Source organism: Theropithecus gelada, chromosome 1, assembly GCF_003255815.1.
Source record: "Theropithecus gelada isolate Dixy chromosome 1, Tgel_1.0, whole genome shotgun sequence".
Taxonomy (NCBI): Eukaryota; Metazoa; Chordata; class Mammalia; order Primates; family Cercopithecidae; genus Theropithecus; species Theropithecus gelada.
Window position 1 is genome coordinate 59,412,407 of NC_037668.1, and position 26,052 is coordinate 59,438,458.

Consider the following 26,052-nt stretch of genomic DNA (forward strand, 5'->3'; position numbering starts at 1 on the left):
CTTATAATACACACTCAGGAAAGGTAGAAGTATTAAGTCAGGAATTTTTTAAATGTTTCAAAATACAAATAAAATCCCATTAAAATAAACTCTGTAATAGCCATTCATTGAAAAGCTGTGATAGAATTTTTTATGGTATTTGTGACCTTAAACAAGTCAAAACCTCTTGTGGTCTCAGTTTTGCCATCTATAAAATGAGAATCACTAGGAGTTCACCCACCTTTCTAAGTCTACTCCATAAATACAGCAAGAGAAATCATTTAAACTCAACAACCCAAGAATGATGAAAAAGCTTATGTTCTGGCCAGACGCGGTGTAATCCCAGCATTTTGGAAGGCCGAGGCGTGCGGATCACGACGTCAACGATCAAGACCATCCTGGCCAACATGGTGAAACTCCGTTTCTATTAAAAATACAAAAATTAGCTGGGTGTGGTGGCGCGTGCCTGTAGTCCCAGCTACTTGGGAGGCTGAGGCAGGAGAATAGCTTAAACCTGGGAGGCGCAGGTTGCAGTGAGCCAAGATCATGCCACTGCACTCCATCTCAAAAAAAAAAAGACCGGGCACAGTGGTTCACGCCTGTAATCCCAGTACTTTGGGAGGCTGAGGCGGTAGATCACAAGGTCAGGAGATCAAGACCATCCTGGCTAACATGGTGAAACCCTGTCTCTACTAGAAATACAAAAAATTAGCTGGGCGTGGTGGTGGGCACCTGCAGTCTCAGCTACTAGGGAGAGGCAGGCGAATGGCATGAACCCAGGAGGCGGAACTTGCAGTGAGCCGAGATTGCGCCACTGTACTCCAGCCTGGCAACAGAGCAAGACTCTGCCTCAAAAAAAAAAAAAAGTTTATGTTCAAATGTTTGCTCAAAGAAGTACAAAGAGATTTTTCTCCCACCAATAGAAAAAATATTAAGGATCTGACATAAAAATACTATCTCTACCACCTTTCCTTCCCCCAAGTTTCTGGACCCTTGTATATGATTATTACAACTAAGTAGTCTGGTGGTGTCTTTTCATCAAAGGTGGTTAGAATATCTCAAGTACGTACAGAATGGTTTTTAGTGTCAGACACCCAGGCAAGTACAGCAGTTCCACCACACTATGTGCCATTATGCAAATTACTAAATGGCTCTGAACCTGTTTCCTCATTGGTAAGAGGGAAATAATAATGGTATCTACACCCGATAGGGTTTTTGTATTTGTGACCTTAAGCACAAACATTGCTTGTTGCATAATGTGTAACACTGTTTATTATAATGCTGGGTGCATACTGTGTTCAAAAAATGTTATTTTTATGACTGAATGTTTGACCAAAAAAAACCTGTCAATAAATGTAGAAAGGACACAGAAAAAAACACTACTAGATACCTCTACAGTCCCCAAATTCCATAAATGTTCTTGAAAAAATCTGCTGTAACTAACCCAACCCAATTCAAACCAGGATTGGCAGGATGACCATCCATACTCCGAATACAGAAATAAATGGCTTTGTGCTAAGAGAATTTTTTAATGGGATTTTACCTAGAAATCAATCCAAAAAGTAGACCACGCTACAATCTTACCTCTGTGAACTTGTTGAGAGTAGCATTGGTAGGGTTGTGAGTTATCAGAAAACGCATGTTCTCATAGGAGATCTCCACAGGGGCTGGACGGTTCATTATGGCAAATAAAAAGTGTGAGCGTGCGTGTGAGTGTGATGGGGAGAGTGAAAAAAAAAAATCAATAAATCTTGAAATGTTTCACAGCAGAAAACATTAAAAAGACCACTAAAATGCCTATTATCAATCAGTGTTTTCTCTATTCAACTTGTTTATTCCTTATGAAGCTTCTCTCTTCAAGATAAGCAAAGTATTTAGAATCCACTTGAATCCAAATTCAATTTGGGCCTCAATTTCTGCAGATGGATACCTTCGGACTCCAAAAAATCCAACTACATACAAAACTTAAGCAGCCTTTACTACATTTAGGCACTAGTGAGACAAGTTAAAAGTGTAGGTCACTTTCCACTTGTTTACTTGATGCTTAATTTTACTGGAGTCATTAAAAGAAATATGTTTGCAATTAAAAAAAAGAAAGCCAACTATTTCTGAGGCCAGTCTCGGTGTCCAGGAGTCTTCAAGGCAATGTTAATTATGGCACATAGAACCTCCAAGCTCACTTGTCAGCGAAAACGCTGTGCTGAGCCTGGCAGAAGTCTGCCCTCACACTCAGAATCGCCATAAATGTGCAACGTATATTCCAACGAAAAACCTGGAGAAGAAAAGAATAAGTAAAATGAACTAGAGGCTGATGGCACAGTAAACACAAATGCCTGAAGTCAAAATACATTCTTTATAAGATCAAAGCAATGTGAAATGTCACCAATTATAAGTTATTACCATCTATGAAGAATTGGATAAAGGGGTATTATCAAGAGTTTTAAAAATCAGAGACTCAAGCCAGGTGTGGTGGCTCATGCCTGTAATCCCAGCACTTTGGGAGGCTGAGGCGGGCAGATCACCTGAGGTCGGGAGTTCAAGACCAGCCTGGCCAACATGGAGAAACCCCGTCTCTACTAAAAATACAAAATCAGCCAGGCGTGGTGGCGCGTGACTGTAATCCCAGCTACTCGGGAGGCTGAGGCAGGAGAATTGCTTGAACCTGGGAGGTTGAGGTTGTGGTTGAGATGGGGGCCTTGCTATGGTGCCCAGGCTGGTCTCAAACTCCTGGGCTCAAGCGATCCTCCAGCTTTGGCCTCCTAAAGCACTGGGATTACAGGCCTCCGGAGCCACTGAGTCTAGCCCCACATATTTTTCAAGTTGCAATCTTCCATACAAGCATAATTTTTTTTCCAAATACCTGCTTGGATGTTCATCTCCAACTCTGTGACCTTAAAATAAGGTGGGAGAGTGGGTGGAGTTTATTAAAGTAACTACTCAAAGAACAATAGTTTGCATGCAATGCAGAGCAAAACACAAGGAAATTCTAACCTATTCGATTCCCTTTGGTTCAATGATGTTATCACTGCAAATGTGTGTCAGCTGAGTAAAGGCACTGAAAGACCTGCATTGTAGTGACAGCCAGGCTTAAAGGCTACAACTCCAGCATTAGGTTTTCCACCTAGTCTCCAGTGTGTGCCTGCTCAGCAAATAGAACAAGCTTTATCCCATCTTACTCCCCCAACTTCATTTTGGAAAGACCATTTCCAGGAATAAAAATAATTCATTATTAGATTTTCAATTCTTAATACTGAGAACCCAGCAAAAGAATTTCTGCCAAAAGAAACAGTATGTTCTAGCACTGTTAACAGACACATGATAAAAACAAGCTTCCGTTCCCTCCCCCTCCATCAAGAGTTCAACTACACATCAACAATTACATTTTTGCACCTGTCAATTCAGATAAACTAATGTTAATTCCTGTGACACACTCAAGAATGCAAAGCAGTGTGTAAAAAATCATAACCTATCACAGCTAGAAAGTACTCAAAAGTTGCAGAACCCTATATTTTAACATAAATTCTGCGCATGTACACCATACAGGAAAATTCTCCTAAAGTTGTCTCTCTGGCATTAATTCTGCTCTGTCTACTTAAATAAGTTATTGTTTAAACTTACCAAGTGATGAAAGAGGCTAGTTTACTTGACATATAACAGTGGTAAATTCAAATATACACCCAAATATTCTCTCTGCCATTTAATTTTATCATAAAACTTTTTTTTTTTTTTTTTTTTTTTGAGATGGAGTCTGGCTCTGTCGCCCAGGCTGGAGTGCAGTGGCCAGATCTCGGCTCACTGCAAGCTCTGCCTCCCGGGTTTACGCCATTCTCCTGCCTCAGCCTCCCAAGTAGCTGGGACTACAGGTGCCCACCACCTCGCGCGGCTAGTTTTTTGTATTTTTAGTAGAGACAGGGTTTCACCATGTTAGCCAGGATGGTCTCGATCTCCTGACCTCGTGATCCGCCCGTCTCGGCCTCCCAAAGTGCTGGGATTACAGGCTTGAGCCACTGCGCCCGGCCAAAACCTAACTTTTAAAATGTTGAATTTGGGACATTTCCATTTCCTAGGCAACATTTCCACTTTTAACAAAAGAATATAACTTCAATAAAGGATGAGAAAGGATAGTCTGTGACAGCGAAGTCCTTTTAAATTAAAAAAGGAGGGAGGTAAGGGATAAAAAAGAAAGAAAAAACTATCCAGAGGTTAAAAAGAATAAAACATCTGTATGAAGTGATATGAAATGACAGCTAAAAGACACTAGTAAGTAAAAAGAGCATGGTACATGACAGTACGAACAGTGTGTTTAGAAATATTTGTGAGTACTGGCCGGGCGCAGTGGCTCAAGCCTGTAATCCCAGCACTTTGGGAGGCCGAGATGGGCGGATCACAAGGTCAGGAGATCAAGACCATCCTGGCTAACACGGTGAAACCCCGTCTCTACTAAAAATACAAAAAACTAGCCGGGCGAGGTGGCGGACGCCTGTAGTCCCAGCTACTCGGGAGGCTGAGGCGGGAGAATGGCGTAAACCCGGGAGGCGGAGCTTGCAGTGAGCTGAGATCTGGCCACTGCACTCCAGCCTGGGCGACAGAGCGAGACTCCGCCTCAAAAAAAAAAAAAAGAAATATTTGTGAGTACTGTATGTATTCATACGCACGGATATCTGGAAGATTTACAAAGACAAGAGGTAACAATGGTTTCCTGGGGTTGGGGCAGGGCCAGGAACACAGGACTGGAGGCTGGAAGTCAAGAGCATGATTTACTACATCCTAACGTATACCTTTTGAATTTTTTTAACTTTTCCCATGTACATATGGTATTACCTTTAAAAAAAAAAATTCCAGGGTGATAAGAACCCTATAATGATTTACAATCAAAGTACGTTCTTAAATAGTTCTATATCAAGGATCTAGAACTAGAAATACCATTTGACCCACCATCCCAAAGGATTATAATCATGCTGCTATAAAGACACATGCACACGGATGTTTACTGCGGCACTATTCACAATAGCAAAGACTTGTAACCGAACCAAATGTCCATCAATGATAGACTGGATTAAGAAAATGTGGCACATGTACACCATGGAACACTATGCAGCCATAAAAAAGGATGAGTTTCATGTCCTTTGTAGGGACATGGATGAAGCTGGAAACCATCATTCTCAGCAAACATATCGCAAGGACAAAAAACCAAACACCGCATGTTCTCATTCATAGGTGGGAACTGAACAATGAGAACACTTGGACACAGGAAGGGGAACATCACACACTGGGGCCTGCTGTGGGGTGGGGGGAGGGGGGAAGGATAATATTAGGAACTATACCTAATGTAACATTAATGGGTGCAGCACACCAACATGGCACATGTACACATATGTAACAAACCTGCACGTTGTGCACATGTACCCTAGAACTTCGGGAGGCTGAGGCAGGAGAATGGCGTAAACCCGGGAGGCGGAGCTTGCAGTTAGCCGAGATCAAGCCACTGCACTCCAGCCTGGGCGACAGAGTGAGACTCCGTCTCAAAAAAAAAAAAAAGTTCTATAATCATAGGATTAGAAAGAGGTTCCAGAGGGCTAGTCCTCTGTCCCAGGCAGGTCTGTACCTACACAATTCCATAAAGTGTTTTCTTCCCTGTTAAAGAGGCTAAATGAGTAAAATTCATGTCCTGCCTTGGCCAACTGTAATTCTAACTACAAATAAAGTTAATTTAGAGGCCAGGTGCAGTGGTTCACGACTATAATCTCAGCACTTTGGGAGGCCGAGGCGGGCGGATCACGAACACGCTCAGATTGAGACCATCCTGGCTAAATCGGTGAAACCCCGTCTCTACTAAAAATAAAAAAAAAAAAATTAGCCGGGTGTGGTGGCAGGTGCCTGTGGTCCCAGCTACTTGAGAGGCTGCGGCAAGAGAACCGCGGGAACCCGGTAGGCGGAGCTTGCAGTAAGCCGAGATCGCGCCACTGCACTCTAGCCTGGGCGACAGAGTGAGACTCCGTCTCAAAAAAAAAAAAAAAAAAGTGAATTTAGAGGTATAAGGGAATTTTATAAAAGCAGTCTCATTTAATTTAATCCAATCTTACTGGGCATCCTTTTAAAATTCCTATCAATCAGCCGAGCACCGTGGCTCATGCCTATAATCCCAGCACTTCAGGCAGGCCGAGGTGGGCGGATCACGAGGTCAGAAGATCGAGGCCATCCTGGCCCATCTCTACTAAAAATACAAAAATTAGCTAGGCGTGGCGGCGCGTGCCTGTAATCCCAGCTACTCAGGAGGCTGAGGCAGGAGAATCGCTTGAACCCGGGAGGCAGAGGTTGTAGTGAGCTGAGATTGCGCCACTGTACTTCCAGCCTGGCAACAGAGCTAGACTTCGTTTCAAAAAATTTTAAAATATATATATATATATATATATCCTATCAATCCACTCACATCAAAATTTCTACTAAGAAATCATCTCTTTACATTTCCAAATTAAATGATACAATAAACCCTCTAATTTGGTGGGCTATGCCAGTATTCAGCAAATTAAAACAGCACATTAAAATATAAAGGTACAATAAAAGAATTCTAGATTTAAGGGAATACAGTCTACAAGCAAAAATCTAAAAAAAAAAACCAGTATGCATATATTTACTATGTTACTTTTCTTACCAGAAATTTTACAGGAAGTAATGCAAATTTGAGTCAGCTTGGTTTCCACAATCAGTCAACATGAAAGCCTAATAATGTAATATACAACTAGAACCTTGCAACAATTTTTTCCTAAAACAAATTCCCTTCATGTCAATAGCTACTTTTATTTCCCCTTAAAATAAGTATAAAAAATCTAATCTGTCAACAGTAAATAATTTATCCTCCTGAAGAGCTAAGCATTTTCCTCAAATTCTTTCATTAATTCAAATATTTACAGAACATGTACTATGGGTCACATACTCTTACAGATGCAAGAGCTGTAAGCAAAACAAAAATTTCTGTCAGGATGGATCTTACACTGGGCAGAAAAAAAGAAATAAAAATGTCACTGCTCTGGAGAAAAATTTGAAGTAGGGGAATTAGCAGTGCCAGAGGGAGGGGGGTTCCAATTTTAAATAAGGCTAACAGGAAAGGCCTCACTGAAAAAAGTGACTTTCTATCCAAGAGCTGAGTGTGTGAGCCAAACAGGTATTTGGGGAGCATTTTAGGCAGAGGATTAACTGCTGCAAAGGTTATGAGGTGGGGACAAGCTTAGAGTATGCTAGGAACAAGGGAACCAATGCTACTGGAACAGAGAGGACAATGGAATGAATAGAGTCAGAGAAATAAAAGAGAGCCTTATAGGCCACTAAAAGCATTTGACTTTTATTCAGAGAATGATGCCTCTCCAAATGAAGCCAATGAAGGGTTTCACTCAAGAGTGACAACTCAAAGCCATAAAAAATAATGAAATCATGTCCTTTGCAGCAACATGGATGCAGCTGAAGGCCATTATCCTAAGCAAATTAACGCAGGAACAGAAAACCAAATACCGCATGTTCTCACTTAAAAGTGGGAGCTAAACACTGAGTACACATAGACTCAAAGAGGGGAACAACGGACATTGGGGGCCACTTGAGGGTGGAGGGTGGAGGGTGAGAGGAGGGTGGGGGTTGGAAAACTACTTATCAGGTACTGTGCTCGCTAGCTGGTGACGAGGTGACAAAATCGTTTGTACACCAACCTGAGCGACATTCAATTTACCCATGTGACAAACCTGCACATGTACACGCTGACCCTAACATAAAAGATGAAAAAGGAGGGAAAAAAAGAGTGACAACTTAGGTTTTACAAAGGATCACTCTATCTGCTATGTGGAGACATTACAAAAATTGTAAGGGTGGAAGCAAGGAGACTAGTAGAGATAATGGTAGCCTAGACCAGAGTAACAGCAGGAGGGAAGATATGAAGGGGTCAGTTTCAAGATATACTTTGATGTGGGATTTGTCCACAGACTGAATATAGAGTTTATGAAAAACAGTCAAGGCTCTGAGTAACTACAGAACTTGTGGAGTCTAACTTAACATTCAGAGACTACTCAGACAATAGAATGTAAAATCTTCTCAACCATCATAGTAGTAGGGAAATTCCTCTGTAAAATGCTACTGTACCTATTGTATTTTGACCACTTGGGGAAAAAAAGTGTCTGAAAACTTGTAAACTAAAAAAAAAAAATCTCATCTTTACTAATTAAACACTCATCTTCTGATTAACTGGTCTCAAACTGAAAATTTATTAATCTCTTACGACCTACTGCCAAATCAAGTAGATAGAACAACAGTTCTATCTTTTTGTTTTTTTGGAGACGGAGTTTCGCTCTGTCGCCCAGGCTGGAGTGCAGTGGTGCGATCTCGGTTCACTGCAACCTCTGCCTCCAGAGTTCAAGCAATTCTCCTGCCTCAGCCTCCAGAGCCTCCCGAGTAGCTGGGATTACAGGCGTGCACCACCACACCTGGCTAATTTTTGTATTTTTAGTAGAGACAGGGTTTCACCATGTTGGTCAGGCTGGTCTTGACCTCCTGACCTTGTGATCCGCTGGCCTCGGGCATCCCAAAGTGCTGGGATTACAGGTGTGAGCCACCGCGCTCTGCCAGAACAACAGTTCTATCTATCCTCTGCGCTACCTACCTTTGTTTGTCCCTCTACTGTTCCATTTACCAAACTAAAATTGAATAATCTAGCTCCTTGAAACTTAGATTTAAATTAATATTAGTTTCCCTCCCTACTCACAACTAGTACAGTCGTAGGAAGTTGATAAAGAGGTATCAATTCAATTCTACACAAATTAGAATCCAAAACGTCAATGAATAAGCCAAAAACAAGATGCTTTTTTACTGTTAAAAAATATTTTTTGGCCGGGTGTGGTGGCTCATGCCGGTAATCCCAGCACTTTGGAAGGCCAAGATGGGTGGATCACCTGAGGTCAGGAGTTCGAGACGAGCCTAGCCAACATGGCAAAACTCTGTCTCTACTAAAAATACAAAAATTAGCCAGGCGTGGCGGGTGCCTGTAGTCCCAGCTCAGGAGGCTGAGAAAGAAGAATTGCTTGAATCCGGGAGGCAGAGGTTGCAGTGAGCCAAGACCACGCCACTGTACTCCAGCCTGGGTGACAGAGCAAAACTTCGTCTCAAAAAGAAAAAAAAAAATTTCATAGTTACTCCCTTGGTTATTCCCACTTTTCCACTTCCTCATTTAAGGAGGGAACTCGAGACTCAAGTTCCAGTACAGAAATCAATAATCAGTTCTATAAAAAGAAATCATGACCTTGATGGTGGGAAAATGTCTTAACATTTCAAAACCAGTAGAAGATACATGGCCAGCCACTCAGAAAGATAAGGGAAGCAATTAGTCAACAATCGCACCTGCTTCTGAGAACAGTGACAGTTATTCACTGAAGTCCTGTGGGCCCTGTTCCCACCAAAATGAAAAGGGAGTCGTTTTTAGATGTGCATGTACCCTAGTGATTAACAGTTGTACTTTTCTAGTAATTTTTACCTCTACAAATAACTAAAAGACAAAAATTGCATTAAATATTTTCAGGCCACACTTAAAAATATTTACTTTACAATTTTGTACTCCATTTTTCCTCTAAAGATTTGCAATTCTCAAAACGAATCTCTTGTCCCAAAATGGTATTTTTCCTTTCATAAATAAAATTTAAATGCAGGTTACCACCACTATGGCCAACGCTGACTTTCTCTTTAAAAAGTATTTGAATAGCACTGGTAATAACATTTAAAAATCCTAACAGCACAATCCTAATATTGAGTATTAATCTAATTGTTTTCAGTTAATCTTTTAAAAATTACATTAAATAGTTCTACTAAATGGATTCTATTCATCAATACTTTTGTGATAAAAGTATCATGGCTATCTTTTCTACGGGGTTTATGTTTAAAGACTTTATGTGCATTTTAAGGCTCCCAAGCCCCTTTAATATAAAGCTTAAACACATTCTTTTCCTAAATAACTTTGGTAGCCTTCTTAAGGATAGGAACTATCTCCAATTCAGTTGCTTCCCCAAAAAGTTAAATCCTAACATTTGTTTTCTTTCCTCCTCCCATCCTTCTTTAATCTCAAAAGGCTAATTTTCCCAGAGAACAACTTAAGTCTTAATCATTTTAATTTAGTTTCCAACATCACTATACATACATTAACCCAAGAACCACTGAATCAATAATTTCATTAATAATTTAAGATTCTGAACTTCAATTGTAATAAAGCAAATTCAGTAGTAAAAATCCAAAAAAAACACCTGGATTCAGCCTGTCAACACCACATTGAAATGTTTTCTGAGTTATATCAGGACAGTCAGAATGACTGTAACAGCTGCAAGTTCCCTGAGGTTGCAAAATAGATACTTGGGAAAGGTTATTTGAATCACCTTTCAAAATAACCTACAGCACAGGAGTAGCATGCAAAGTAAAAACTTTCAGGCTACTGCTCACATTATTTCAAATATACTATATCTCAGAACTTAGTAGTCTATGGGTCAACTTAACTCTTTTCATTTCCCCATTTTGTCAAATGTACCGGGCATATTTAAAGGTCCTGTTCCAGCATTAACCCCCAAAGAGAGGGAGGGAAACTATGGACAAGACACAGAATAAAAACATCCCAAAATACATCTTGTCAGCATCAATTATTTTGTTTGAGCCCCAGAAATGTTTTTGCTGCTCAGGCACTCTGGTCCAAGTTTCCCCTATAACTGGGTAAGTTACACTTCACTTCCTCTCCTAAACTTGCTTTTTATAAATTACATTATAGTTCACAGACATATGTTTGTGTACTGGGTATAATACAAGATAAACAGTCAAGAATCCAAATCATTCTATTTGAAGCTGCTGGTGGCCTTTTAAAATGTACTGTCTATCCACTAATTGTCTAATAATGGCATACTTTCACAAAACACAGTAACATTACGATCTTTAAAAACCACAGAGTGAAAGTAAATATTTCATACTACATATTAACGTGAAATAAAAATGGTGAAATAACTCTATAATGCCATGTCAAGGAGTTATTCTTTACTCACTAGCTTAGTTCAACATGGATTCACCTTCCTTTTCTTTCTAATTAAAGAATGTAAAATTCAATCTTTCTCGTCCTCTTCCTCCAAATGTTTACTGAGACGAGGGACAATATGTCACCTCTGAATTATACCAAAATGCAGCACAGCCAATCTTCGAACAAGCATTTGCAGAGACGTGTGTACATCATACAAACACTATCCAGGATCAAGCTCCTAGAAGAATCAACGTGGGTGAAAAACACTTGATTGGTATTAAGTTTTCATATTAACACCATATATTTTATTTATTTATTTATTTATTTTTTTTTTTTTTTTTTTGAGACGGAGTCTCGCTCTGTCTCCCAGGCTGGAGTGCAGTGGCCAGAGATCTCAGCTCACTACAAGCTCCGCCTCCCGGGTTTACGCCATTCTCCTGCCTCAGCCTCCCGAGTAGCTGAGACTACAGGCGCCCGCCACCTCGCCCGGCTGGTTTTTTGTACTTTTTAGTAGAGACGGAGTTTCACCATGTTAGCCAGGATGGTCTCGATCTCCTGACCTCGTGATCCACCCGTCTCGGCCTCCCAAAGTGCTGGGATTACAGGCTTGAGCCACCGCGCCCGGCCAACACCATATATTTTAAAGATACAAAGTAAGCGTGAGAAGAATGGAATAGGATTAAGGGTTCTGAAGAAAGGTAAAACTTTTATAATAGAAAACTGGTAAAAACAGTGAAGAACCATGGTAGTGTGACATGAGAAAGGGCTTAGTCTTTGGTTAGATAACTCTGGAGAAGCCTTGACCAGGCTGAGAATTTCAGACCAATTCAAATGCAATAAAAGCTCTTAGGAATTTAAAAGCAGAATAGTGGTAAAAAAAAGCAACTCTTTGCTCACTGAGACAGAGAGCAAATATTGCCGTATTTATGGGCCTCCTCTGATCTACTGAGCAAGCAGCTCCATAATCACCAAAAAGCTTAACAAAAATATTCTTTCAACTTACTAAATCGTAGTCAACAAATAATGAGTTTAACTAAATTCTACCCATTGATGACCTCCAAATGAAGACCCCCATCTAAAAAAAAAAAAAAAGAGAATACAGTCTGTGACTTATATTTAAAGTACTTTTCACCCAGAAAGACCAAATTTGCATAACTTAAACTAATCACCAAAAGGAAACTTGTTTGTAACCACACATGTGGAATGAAAATAATGTTAGTACAATCTATTGTTTCTCCATCATATCCTTCTCTAGTTGCTGACAAATCCTGCTGGTGACTCATATCCTTCTGCACTAACCAGTCTCTCCGTTCCCTAATGAAAGGCTTTTCACCAATAATGGAAAATACAATACACAACTATTTGTTCTGCTACTAAAAACAAATACAAATATGTGTACATAAATCCAATTTACAAATACTGTGGTGATACAACCTAGTGAATGTTTCCTGTAAAACAGTGGGGAAAATAAAAAGATGGTCAAATTTAAACAAAAACTAAAGGACAACTGGAAGAAAACAGACCTGATTGTGAATCTGAATTCCTGTCAAACAATACATTCAGTTAACAGCCAACATATCTGACCACTGCAGAAATAAATTTATCTGATCTGCTAAAACAAAAATATCATGTGTATATTTTATGCCAAAAGAATTAAAGTTTTGAGAAGAATAAAATTTCAAATAAAAAATACTATGAGAGAAATTAAATACACCACTTCTCTAAAGGTAAAGACTGTTCTAATGTTCAAAATATTTTTTCAAACCAGGCTCAACTAGCAAAAAAAGGGTCACGAAAAAGCCTAATCTTAAAATTCTCAACAATTTAAAAAGCCAACATTGTGTAATGTAAATTTATATTCAAATGATGAAATTTAGTGTCTAGGCCACTTAAAATGAAGTGGATGCTGTGTTAATGTAACCTGTGGGCAAGAAAATCAGTACAGGCAAACAAAAACCATCTATATTCAAGTCACATAAAAATATCCGTATAGTGGCTCACGCCTGTAATCCCAGTACTTTGGGAGGCCGAGACAGGCAGATCACAAGGTCAGGAGATCGAGACCTTCCTGGCTAACATGGTGAAACCCTGTCTCTACTAAAAATACAAAAAAACTAGCCGGGCGTAGTGGCAGGCGCCTATAGTCCCAGCTACTCGGGAGGCTGAGGTAGGAGAATGGCGTGAACCCGGGAGGCGGAGCTTGCAGTGAGCCGAAATCGCGCCACCTCACTCCAGCCTGGGCAACTGAGCAAGACTCCGTTTCAAAAAAAAGTAAAAAATATATATATATATCCATATAATCTGTCAACTCCTCACAGTCATTTTTCTGGGAAAGATTTCGGAGTCCTGTAAATCTACACTGACTGAACAAACAGTGCAGGAAAGGAGTCATTCTCTCACTTGAGTCCTGGTAACTCCACAATGGGGAATTGTGGAAAGCAGACAGACAGCATTGCTGTGCAGCTTCTTTCATGGAGGTGCTAGGGTAGTGACAGTTTCTGGTTGAGCCTAGACCTCTACCACTCCAAAGAGCAAAAAGATTTTCACACAATAGGTACCTCATCTCTACACTAAACAACCTAAAAGGCTTCAAGTGCTAAGACAGTGGCCAGGGAGTCAAGGGAGCCCATAGAATAGAATTCAGCCAATAAAGGATAATGAGATAAAGCTAACTGACACCTCTATACGTAGTAATAGTCCAAAAGATGAAAATGGCGAAAAGATTTTTTCTTTTTTTTGAGACAGGGTCTCCCTCTGTCTCCCAGGCTAGACTACAGTGGTGCAATCTCGGCTCACTTCAGCCTTGACCTCCCAGGCTCCAGTGATCCTTTCAACTTTAGCCTCCCAAGTAGCTGGAACTACAGGCTCATGCCACTATGCCTGGCTAGTTTTTGTATTTTTTGTAGAGATGGTGTCTCTATGTCGCCCAGGCTGGTCTCGAACTCCTGGCCTCAAGTGACCCTCCTGTGTCTGCCTCCCAAAATGAGCCACTGTGCCTAGCCAAGACTTTTCTAATATTTCACAGATTAAGAGACTCAAATCACCATCTCCCAAAGTAATTATAACTGGTGGCATCCATTGTTCAACAGAGATTTAAGAACTTTAAGCCCCTAAAAGGAAAAAAAAAAAAATTATTCGCTGCTCTCTATTGATAATCTTTAACCTAGATTCTAAAACCTGGGATTTAATAATCAAATCCCGGTACTTTGGGAGGCCAAGGCGAGCAGCTCGCGCCTGAGCTCAGGGGTTCAAGACCAGCCTGGGTAACATAGCAAAACTGTCTCTACTAAAAATACAAAAATTAGCGAGGCATGGTGGCACACACCTATAATCCCAGCTGAAGCAGGACAATCGCTTGAACCTAGGAGGTGAAGGCTGCAGTGAGCTGAGGTCGCACCACTGCACTCCAGCCTGGGCAACAGAGTAAGACTCTGAAAAAAAAACAACAACAACAATCAATCTATAAATAAATGTCCTTATCTGTAAAGCTAAAAGAATACTACTTACAGGATTATTGAATTTTAAATGAGACAATACATGATTTGGCATAAGAAGGGAACGTGGAAACCTAAACCCTAAAAGTGTAATACTGAACTTTACCAGTACCCCAAGATCTCTACCATCACCCTATTCAATAAACATAATTAAGTCCACCATGTTAAAACTAGATTCCATCTTCTATTCAACAAATACAGCTGATGGACTAGCACCCAAATAAATTAACCAAACTTAGTTTCAGAAAAACTTAAGCTTCATTCTTCTAAGACCAAGAGCAACAGCTAAAAATGTATGCACCTGCTCCCTCTGCATCTTGTTTGTAAATACATTAGTTTTCTAGGCTTCACTGGTTACCAACTCCCACATTACAACAAAAAGGAAAAAGTATATTCAAATCCTGTAAAATAAATCCCTACTAAATTTCAACTTTGTGTCTGAAAATTGTAAAGTGTTCCTTAATTACTGCATAAGGAAATACTACCTTTATCGGACAAAATGAATAAAGTTAATTCTTAAGAAAGATAAATCCAATTTACCTTGTTTGAAATTTTTTTCAAGTCAACTATATATAGGGCTCTCATACTATGTTTTTTCAAAGCCACACACAAAAGTATTCAAACATTTACTCTTCCTAGTGCTACAAAGTTCAATGATGTTGTAAATGGTTTCTGCCTATAAATTTGGTTTGTTCAAATTAAATATTACTTGACTGACTCACAGAGGGAGTGGCCTGACTTTTGCTGTTCTGAGTCAGAAAATACCCCGTTCAGCAGTTCGAAACTATTTCTCATCTATAAAGGTGTTCGAAAATGCCAGCCTTTTCCAGCTACAAAATCTGTTGCCTTAGTAGAAAGATCTTAGTGGCAATCATACTTCAAATCTGTAGTTCAATTTATAATTAACAAAATGCTTTCACATGTATATTCTCACTTCTTCTGATTTAAGTGTCCCACACAGCTCAACAGAGAAACTTTCATACAGTGGTTAAGCTCTAGTTCACTCTTGGCCCCAATAAATATGTTCTCTTTTTTCCAAAAAATAAAACATAAAAGGCTGTTGCATTTCTTTAATCAGACTTCCCTCACGCAGACATATCCCAGGTGCCTCATAAAAACTGTCTCAAAGCACACACCCGGGGCCCGAAGAGAGTTTCAAGACAGCATCTCCTCCCACATAAAAGCCTAGCTTAGGCCCCAAAGAGCCTCCAGTCAGCATCTCCTAAATGATCCCCTTGCCTCCAGCCTTCTCTATTAGTTTCAACAGCTCTCCTAAGTACAAGCTGCTAGGTCATCATGTGGATGAGAAACCTCAATGTAAGACGAGCTATTGAAACAGCAGTATGATGTATTGGAAAAATCAACAGCTTTGGAGTCAAAGACCTGGATTTTTAATCCAGCACTAATTCTTATTATCTGTGTGACCTGGGACAAGTTACTTAACCTTTTAAGTTTCTGTATCTCTTCTTCTCACCACTGTAAATCCATGGGAGCTCATCGCTGTATCCCTAGTGCCGGGCAAACAGAAGTGGTTCAAAATAAGCCAAATGGATGCAAATGAAGAGACCACCTTTCTTGTAGTTGTGAGAATTAAATGAATATAAAAAGCACCTGTAGCACAGTAGGGAATTAACACTAATTAATTCCTTCCCTCACTGAATAGTAACAATACTATTTACTATTTCTTTCTTATTTTTTTGAGAGAGGGTCTCACTGGCTCACCACAGCCTTGACTTCCTGAACTCACAAGTTCCTCTCGCCTCAGCCTCCAGGATAGCTGGAACTACAGGCACATACTACCATGCCTAACTTTTGTATTTTCTGTAGAAATGGAGTCACCATGTTGCCCAGGCTGGTCTTGAACTCCTGGGCTCAATCGATCCTCCTGCCTCAGCCTCCCAAAGTGCTAGGATTACAGGCGTGAGCCACCTCGCCCAGCCGAAAAATATAATTTCTAACTTTTAATTACACATCAATGATTTTGCCTGTAATTCTATTATGTTCACGATCAAAAGGACCACCCTCGCGCCTGTTAATCCCAGCACTTTGGGAGGCCAAGGCAGGTGAATCAGTGGCGGTCAGGAGTTTGAGACCAGCCTGGCCAACAAGGTGAAACCCCGTCTCTACTAAAACTACGAAAATTAGCTGGGTGTGGTGGCGCACACTTGTATTCTCAGCTACTTGGGAGGCTGAGGCGGGAGATTACTTGAACCTGGGAAGCCTGGGCAACAGAGCGAAACTCCATCTCAAAAAAAAAACAACAACAACAAAAGGACCATACTACTTTTTGCTTATACTGAAAGACTACCAACTTCTAAGAGACAATTATTTTTAAGATAACATCATTTTTAATATTATATCAAAGTGTAAAATCCCTATCGAGGTACTACTCTTCATCAAGAATCCCTACTTTTACAACTCAAGAATGGGAAAAGTTCATGACAATAATTAGTCCATTCATTATGAAACTTAAAAATGCCAAGATCAGAATACCAGCAAACAACTTCTCACCATCTTCACCAATACAATGGTGTGCTGGCAAGTGATTCTGAAGCCCTGATAATGTGTCATTCTGCATCCTTAATTTCCTTTTGCACATTCGGCAAGGCATAACTTCACTCACTTCCCTCTGAAACTACTCTGTTACAGAGCATGACAGCAAGTACCATATTCCAACTCAGCAGTGGTTGTAGTTTGGTGACTCCAGACAAACATTTGCTGAATGCCTACAGTGACACTAGAACTGCGGGTCACTGCTAATTTCTTGACAAATTCCAGGAAATAATAAACTAGCCTATAGTTTAATTTACCTAACAATAAAATACTCTTCACCTGAAAAACTAGCAGTACTTTACAAAAGTTTATGCTCCTGAACACTCTACAGGCCAGAGTGTAGGATCTTGGGCAACAGACAAACTTCTTTTCGTTAGCTCTCAGGGACCCCAGACTAGGATAGGATGGCATCCTTGACAAATTTGAAAATTTACTTTGAAGTTATGAAACGTGGGAGAAAAAAACCGTATAGAACAACAACAAAAAAAACACATCACATCTTTTCTGGGGGGGAAAAAAATTAAAATCCCAGAGCTAGAAGATCATAGTGCCACTAGAAGAGACTTATACCCCCTTTCCTCATACTTGAACCTGAGCACCCAGGGACAAGATGCTCCCGGAAAGAACTCCCTAACCCAACACACCACGGTTCACTATCGCCACACACAAAGACGAAGAGGAAGGGCCTCCAAGACGCCTGCTCACACACTGGACACACGCCGGCACACCCTGCCACACTCCCGCCTCTGCCACGCACCTTCTCACCGACACACACCATGTTCTCCCCCTACACTCGCTCTCTACCACACTCTCAACTCTCTCCTCCCCCACTTCTCACTCATGTACCCCCACCCCTCATGCCCACACGCTCCCCGCACACCCATACCCTCCCCCGCCTGCACCCACACTCCCCCAACATCGACTGTCCCCCGACCCGCTCCCACTCCCCCCACCTCCTCGCACACTCAGCCCTGTCCCCCACTCACACGCCCTCCCTTCACCAACTCACACTCTCCCCCACGCTCGCACAGCTCTCCCCCTTCCACACACACGAGCCCGCCCCTCGCTCACCCACCCTCGCTCCCCCGCCCCGGCCCGGCCCTCCTTCCGGGGACGTGTCTCCGGCCTGTACTAATGGCTGCAGCGCCTCCCGCCCTCCCCTTCCCCGAGGCCCCCGGCGCCGGCGCGGGGGCCGCCCGGGAGGGGCGCACTCACGCTGGCGAGCTGGGGACTGGGCATTGAAGTCCGGCGGCGGCGGGAGCGAGGAGGCGCCTCTCTCCTCAGTCACCTCGGCGGCGGCGGCGGCGGCGGTAGCGGTGGCGGCGGCGGCGACGACTCCCCCCCAGCCTCGGCGCGCGACACCCGGCCCGGCCCGGCGGCGGCGGCGGCGGCGCGTCTCCACGAGTCCGTCTTGCTGCTGCTGCTGCGGTCGCCGCTGCGTCTCCTGCTGCCGCCGCTGCCCCCGCTGCCGCCGCTGCCCTGTGGCGTCGCCTCGCGCCGTGCCCGGCCGCCGCTGCCGCTCCAGCCGCTCCCGGACGGACGACGGTTACAGCCCGGCCGATCGCGCCGCCGCCACCACCGCTGCGCGCGCAGCCGGAACCAGCTCCCGCCGCCGCCCCTCAGGGGGCGCTGCGGGGCGCGGCTCAATGGGCAGCTGACCCGCCCTCCGCGTTCGCTGACTGGCTGGCCGGCCGGCTCGCGGGCGGTTGGGCCCGCCCACCTGCCCCGCGGGGCTCTGACCCACTGCCCTGGGCGCCTCCCCCGCTCCTCCTCCTGGTGGTTCGTTCTGCTCCGCACTCCCGGCTACGGAAGGCGAGTCCATGTGACCGGGGAGGGAAAAGCAGAACGTGGCCTGGGGAGTCGTTCGCCCACGCTGCGCCCCGCCCATCCGCACCTGGGCTGGGTCGAGGCCCTGCAGCCGAGGTGTGACCCGCAAGGTCGAAGGGTTCTTTCTCGCTCCTAGGCCGTCAGGCCTGGGGTCAGATCCTGATGGGACAGGGTGGCCACCAAGTCCTGTGCTTGGGGATTTCCAACTCAGAAGTGGGAACCTGGGCAGCTCAGTTCTTGGCTGCCCTTCCTGAGGCCCCAAATAAATGGCGTGTGCATCTTCGTGGAGGATATTAATACGCCACCCCCGGCTCTGCCCACAAGACACACACACATCCTAAGAACTGTCCCTGACAAGCCAAAATTCAGACTTTCAGGATGTAGGATCTTGGGCAAGTGATTCCCTCTCTCCAAGTATTATCAACTATAAAGTGGAAATAATAATCAGCAACCTCATGGGCGCTTTCACGATCGATAATAACGTATGAAAACGCTTGAGAAAGGCCGGGCGCGGTGGCTCATGCCTGTAATCCCAGCACTTTGGGAGGCCGAGGCGGGCGGATCACTAGGTCAGGAGTTCGAGACAAGCCTGGCCAACATAGTGGAACCCTGTCTCTACCAAAAATACAAAATTAGCCGGGCATAGTGGTGCGCGCCTGTAATCCCAGCTACTCGGGAGGTTGAGGCAGGAGAATCGCTTGAACCCAGGAGGTGGAGGTTGCAGTGAGCAAAGGTCACGCCACTGCACTCCAACCTGGGCGACAGAGCGGGACTCCGTATCAAAAAAAAAAAAAAAAAGGGAAAACAAAACGCTTGAGAAAGAGGAGACCCTGAATTTCAAGGTTTCCGACTTAATGTCACCTTTAACGACGCAGATTATCATAGAGATTCTCAAGTGGAAAGGTTTTTGCCTCTTGCATTTGGAAGCTAGCCAGAAATTCTTTGCCAGATCATGCGTCCTGAGTTTTGGTTTGGAAAATGTGGTCACTAGCGAGCTGGGAGGCTGGTTTGGGCCACGGCCAGATGACAGGCAAAGTGTGGCATTGGGGGCTGGCTTGGGAGGAAGGGAGATGTCTCCCCCTGAGAATTGCGGGTTGGGGAGGGTCTGTTCTTTCTGTCCACTCCTGGGAAGTCTTGCCTGCCCAGAACTGGCTCCTATCTAGGAAGAAATGAAGATGCCCCCGTGGGTGTTTCTCCCCTACCTCACCACCACATCCATGCTCATCCAGCCCTGCGGGGAGAAGCAGTAATCTGTCATCATTAGACCTTCCCCACAAGGTAGACTTGGGGCATTGCTACTGACCAGAAGGCTTCCATTAGAGCTTAGCAGTAAAATGAAAGGTCTTATGACTCAGCCGCATCAAGCCACAGAGCAGAGTCCAGGATGTTCACCACCAGCAGGTGGCCCAGGAGGGGGTATTCTAGGGCAAAGCTGGTTAGCAGGGCTGTGTGGGAGTTGAGAGAGGCCTTGAGGAGCAAGAGGGGCTGCAGATCAGTAGCAAGGCCCCTGGGTGAGGAGCACAGACTGGGCTCAGTTGCATTCCGTCTGCCTCCAGCAAGCAGTATTTTCTACTTCCTGGAAACACAGACTGATTTGAAACAAAGAGCTACCTCCTCTGCAAAACTTTTGCTGCGTCTATGAGTTATTGATTCTTCCGATAAAGTTGCAAAACACCTTGTGCAATCCTCTACCATAGCACTTAACATAATACTGTAATTGCCTGTTTTCAGACTCTTCCCCGCTTAGATGGATCTATTTGGGGCAGTCTAGCAGATTGCTTGTTTGTTTTCATCTAGTAGATTGTTTGACCAAGTGAATGACACTCCCCTCCACCTAGCTCTCCTTCTGGCCCTGAAATAAAATAGTGTAATAACAACATTAACAACATAAGGATAAGAATAATGGCCCCAATAATAGTTACGTTTACCCCCTTTTTTTTTTTTTTTTGAGACAGAATCTCACTCTGTCACCCAGGCTGGAGTGCAGTAGTGCGATCTCAGCTCACTGCAAGCTCCACCTCCTGGGTTTACACCATTCTCCTGCCTCAGCCTCCCGAGTGGCTGGGACTACAGGCGCCCGCCACCACACCCGGCTAATTTTTTGTATTTTTAGTAGAGACGGGGTTTTACCGTGTTAGCCAGGATGGTCTCGATCTCCTGACCTCGTGATCCGTCTGCTCAGCCTCCAAAAGTGCTGGGATTACAGGCGTGAGCCACTGCACCCAGCCTTTCTTTTTTTTTTTTAAGACAGGGTCTCACTTTGTCACCCAGGAGGGAATGCAATAGTGCAAACATGGCTCACTGCAGCCTCAACCTCCTAGGCTCAAGCAATCCTCCCACCTCAGCCTCCCAAGTAGGTGGGACCATGGGCCTATGCCACCATGCCCAGCTAATTATTTTTTTATTTTTGTAGAGATGGAGGTCTTGCCATGTTGCCTAGGCTGGTCTTGAACTCCTGGGTTCAAGCAATATTCCCACCTTGGCCTCCCAAAGTGTTAGGATTATAGGCATGAACCACTACACCCAGCCATTGTTACCTTTTATTAAGCATCTACTCTTTTCCAAGTCCTGACTGAAATGTTTTCAAATGTTATCAAGGCCCAGCACAGTGGCTCATGCCTGTAATCCCAACACTTTGGGAGGCCGAGGCAGGTGGATCACCTGAGGTCAGGAGTTTGAGACCAGCCTGGCCAACATGCTGAAACCCCATCTCTACTAAAAATATAAAAATTAGCCCAGGGTGGTGGTAGGCGTCTATAATCCCAGGTACTCAGGAGGCTAAGGCAGGAGAATCACTTGAACCCAGAAGGCGGAGGTTGCAGTGAGGTGAGATCGCACCACTTCACTCTAGCCTGGGCAACAAGAGCAAAACTCCATCTCAAAATAAATAAATAATAAAATAAAATCTATTATCAAGTTTATGATTCAAAATGACCCTATTAGGAAGGTACTATTACTCCCATTAAAAAAGAGAATCGGTCAGGCGTGGTGGCTCACACCTGTAATCCCAGCACTTTGGGAGGCCAAGGCAGGCGGATCACGAGGTCAGGAGTTTGAGACCAGCCTGGCCAACATAGTGAAAACCCATCTCTACTAAAAATACAAAAATTAGCCGGAAATGGTGGCACCCGCCTGTAGTCCCAGCTACGTGGGAGGTTGAGGCAGGAGAATCACTTGAACTTGGGAGGCAGAGGTTGTGGTGAACCGAGACACTGCATTCCAGCCTGGGCAACAGAGCCAGACTCTGTCTCAGAAAAAGAAGGCCAGCTGCAGTGGCTCATGCTTGTATCCCAGCACTTTGGGAGGCCAAGGCAGGTGGATCACGAGGTCAGGAGTTCGAGAACAGCCTGACCAACATGGTGAAACCTCGTTTCCACTAAAAATACAAAAATTAGCCAGGCGTGGTGGTGTGCACCTGTAAACCCAGCTACTTAGGAGGCTGAGGCAAGAGAATCACTTGAACCTGGGAGGCGGAGATTGCAGTGAGCCGAGCTGAGATCATGCCACTGCACTCCAGCCTGGGCAACAGAGTGAGACGCTGTCAAAACAAAAAAAAAAAGAAAGAAAGAAAGAAAGAAAAAAGGAACCAGAGGCTCAGAGAGACGAAATGACAGAAACAGGATTCAGCCCAGGTTTGTTTGCCTCTGAAGCCCAAATAATAATGATATTCGTTTCTTAATTCAGTCAATAACTGGTGTCCTCAGAATAAGCTGGAACCCCTTGTGAAATATCTGCCTCTGAGACAGAAAGGTCCTAAACCATGACACCACTGCCACATTCTCTTACCCCCTCTCCCCCCGACAGCAGAGAGATGCTCTCACCCCTGACATCCAAATGGCTTCTCACAGAGGCTGTAACGTGGTCTTACTCCCTCCACACCTCAAACAGATCAGAAACTGGGCTGCAGGTGCCTTATTACAGCAGGAACCACCCCTAGCAGTGAGTTTCACGCATAAGTGCTCTGAGTTTATCCAGTGCTTTTGCTGAAGCATTCCAAGTGCCATTCGCTGATTAATCTTCCCAGTGCCCCTGTGGGGGCAAGCTGGCAGTACTCTTGGCTGATTTTACAGAGCGTTAGCTCCTTGAGAGCAGGAGCTATGTAGGCCCACCACACACAGGGGTTAGAAAAACAAGTAATGGTCTGCCGGGCACAGTGGCTTATGCCTGTAATCCCAGCACTTTGGGAGGCCGAGGCAGGCGGATCACCTGAGGCCAGGAATTCAAGACCAGCTTGGCCAACATGGCGAAACCCCATCTCTGCTAAAAGTACAAAAAAAAAATTCGCTGGGTGAGGTGGTGAACCCCTGTAATCCCAGCTACTCGGGAGGCTGAGTCGGAAGAATCGCTTGAACCGGGGAGGCAGAGGTTGCAGTGAGCTGAGATTGCACCATTGCACTCCAGCCTGGGTGACAGGCAAGACTCTGTCTCAAAAAAGAAAAGAAAAAAAGTCATGATCGTAATGGCCGGGCGCGGTGGCTCAAGCCTGTAATCCCAGCACTTTGGGGGGCCGAGACGGGCGGATCACGAGGTCAGGAGATCCAGACCATCCTTGCTAACCCGGTGAAACCCCGTCTCTACTAAAAAATACAAAAAAACTAGCCGGGCGAGGTGGCAGGCGCCTGTAGTCCCAGCTGCTCGGGAGGCTGAGGCAGGAGAATGGCGTGAACCCGGGAGGCGGAGCTTGCAGTGAACGAGATCCGGCCACTGCACTGCAGCCTGGGCGACAGAGCGAGACTCCGTCTCAAAAAAAAAAAAAAAAGTCATGATCGTGTGGCAAAGAAACTGAAGCCCTCGGAAAAGTGGTTTAGACAGAGGTTGGGAACAGGTGACTGGTTCCCACCCTGGGATTTTACACTAATTCATCTGGCATCTTTGCATTGCCACTTTGTTGTTGTGCACGTAGACTTGGGGAGTTATTTCATCTGCCTGAGTCTCTATTTCCCCATCTGTAAAATGGAAAAGGTAAACCTCAAAAAAAAAAAAGGTTTTTTAAGCCGGGCATGGTAGCTCACTCCTGTAATCCCAGCACTTTGAGAGGCTGAGGCGGGCAGATCACAAGTTTGGGAGTTCGAGACCAGCCTGGCCTATATGGTGAAACCCCGTCTCTACTAAAAATACAAAATTAGCTGGGCGTGGTGGCGCATGCCTGTAATCTCAGCTACTCGGGAGGCTGAGGGAGGCGAATTGCTTGAATCTGGGAGACAGAGGTTGCAGTGAGCCAAGTAGTGCCACTGCACTCCAGCCTGGGTGACAGACCGAGACTCCATCTCAAAAAAAAAAAAAAAAAAAAAAAGGTTTTTTGAGGACTAAAGGACTTAGTGTGTATAACTCATGTATTGAACACATGTTAAGTATTCAATAAATGTTAGCTAGTATTATTTAGGTTGGTACTTGGCACCATGCAATGAATAAATGAAATGAGCCTTGATACCACCAGTTCTGCAGTTGATTTCAAAATTACGGTTTCTGCAACTTACCATTAGCTTTGTGACCTTGAACAGATGTTGTAACTTCACAAATGAACCTTTCTCTTCATCTATTAAATAGGATGATAGCTCTAAAATGAAGACCTTGAAAATACTTTGCTTTGTAAACTGTCAAGCACTATGCAGACATTAACTATGGTTTTAGAAAGAGCACAGGCCTTGCAATATGACTGTACAGGAATCCCTGCTCTGGCGCTTAAACTTCTCACCTCTAAAGTTTTCCTCATCTGTAATATGGGCATGGTGATCACATCTGTCTTGAAGTGTTGTGACAAATTAAGTGATTAAAGACAACATATTTAAAGTAAGCTGGCACAGTGGGAGGTGGTCCATAAATGTTACTTCCCTACCCCCTAACAAATAAGTCTTGCCTTTTAAAGACCTGAAACAAAGGAAGCAGCAGGATGTGATGGGAAATGTATGGAACCAATCGCTGAGTTGATTCCTGGCTCTGCCATTGTGTGGCCTTGAGGTTTCACAGCCTGTCTGAACCTTCAGGTTCCTTCCCTCTAACACTAAGTAAAGTACGCCTCCATTGCAAAGTTCGCTCAATAAATAGGAACTACTAACAAACGCACAGACAGGCCTATGAAGCACTCTTATGGGAAAGACCCAGTTGAAAAGACCCAGTTGCAAGTAACAACCAAAATTTCCGAGCCCGAAACCAGATGGAGTCATGAGCTGCGAAATAAGCGACCCAGGCTCCACAAAGTTCAGATGAGCATGGGAGGTTTCAAGCCCCATGTCTGGACGCTGCCAGTGCACCGGCCAAGAGAAGGCCAAGAGACGACTCAACCCTCCCAGAGTGATAACCCGGTAGGAGGAGGCAGGGGGAGGAAGGAATGTACTATTCGCCGCCCCACCCATCCCCTGCCTCTAATCTCTCTTCCGGAATTTTACAGCCCTCTTTTGCAGGGGCGGGGCGGAGGGGGCAGGGCGCCGGTTCCAGCTGTTTGCAGGAATCCCCCGCCCCTGGCCTATCCGCTTGTGCAGGAAGCCCTGGTGTCGTACCCTGAGACGCTCCAGTTCGCCCTCTATGGCCTCCTCAGGCACTAGAGCTTCCCCTGCGTCCGCCTTTGGGGGAGGGGAGGGAGTGAAGCTGTGAATTCCGGGAGAAGTCAAGGCTCGCTCAGGGCGTACGTCCGCGGGCGGAGGGGTTCGCTGTCCCGGTGCCGGCGGGAGCTGGAAAGCTTCGGCTGGGGCCTGAGTGGACGGGAAGGCGGCTGCCTCCGCGGGATCCTTCCCGGGCCGATCCACAGTCAGAATCCCCAGCTCCACCGCCGTCAAGTGGGACTGGATTTCGGCCAGAGAAGAAAACGACTTCGGGAACTGGCAACGAGGGAGAGGGAAAAGTTGAGAAACGTGGCTCAGCCTCCTTAGTTCATCTTTCACATGGGGCAACGGAGGCCGGCGGGGACGGGGAGCTCCTCGGGGCCTCGCTGAGCATCAGCGGGGGAACTGCAGGCCCGTAGGTCATTCCCTATCCGTGGGGGATTGACTGGTTCCAGGACCTCTGCGGATCCCAAAATCTGCGAATAATCAAGTCCCTGTTATAACGTATAAAATGGCCCGGGCGCTGTGGTTCACGCCTGTAATCCCAGCACTTTGGGGGGCCGAGGCGGGAGGATCACTTGAAGTCAGGAGTTCGAGACCAGCCTGGCCAAGTTGATGAAACTCACGTGTCTACAAAAAA

General features: G+C 44.6%; 1 protein-coding gene across 2 annotated transcripts in view; it reads right to left on the reverse strand.

Moving 5' to 3' along the window:
• The window catches only part of PTP4A2 (protein tyrosine phosphatase type IVA, member 2), a 29,820-nt gene extending 11,161 nt beyond the window's left edge, over positions 1-18,659 (reverse strand). Inside the window, exons 1-3 of one of the 2 annotated variants that reach the window (XM_025382417.1) lie at positions 18,262-18,317; positions 11,028-11,237; positions 1,564-2,251 (exon numbers count right to left, since the gene is read on the reverse strand). In XM_025382417.1, the coding sequence (XP_025238202.1) occupies positions 1,564-1,659 (96 nt within the window). In that variant the 5' untranslated portion in view covers positions 1,660-2,251; positions 11,028-11,237; positions 18,262-18,317. Of the gene's footprint in view, positions 1-1,563; positions 2,252-11,027; positions 11,238-18,261 lie in introns of both variants that reach the window. The other variant, XM_025382407.1, reaches the window with a different exon arrangement.
• Positions 18,660-26,052: the final 7,393 nt, after the last annotated feature.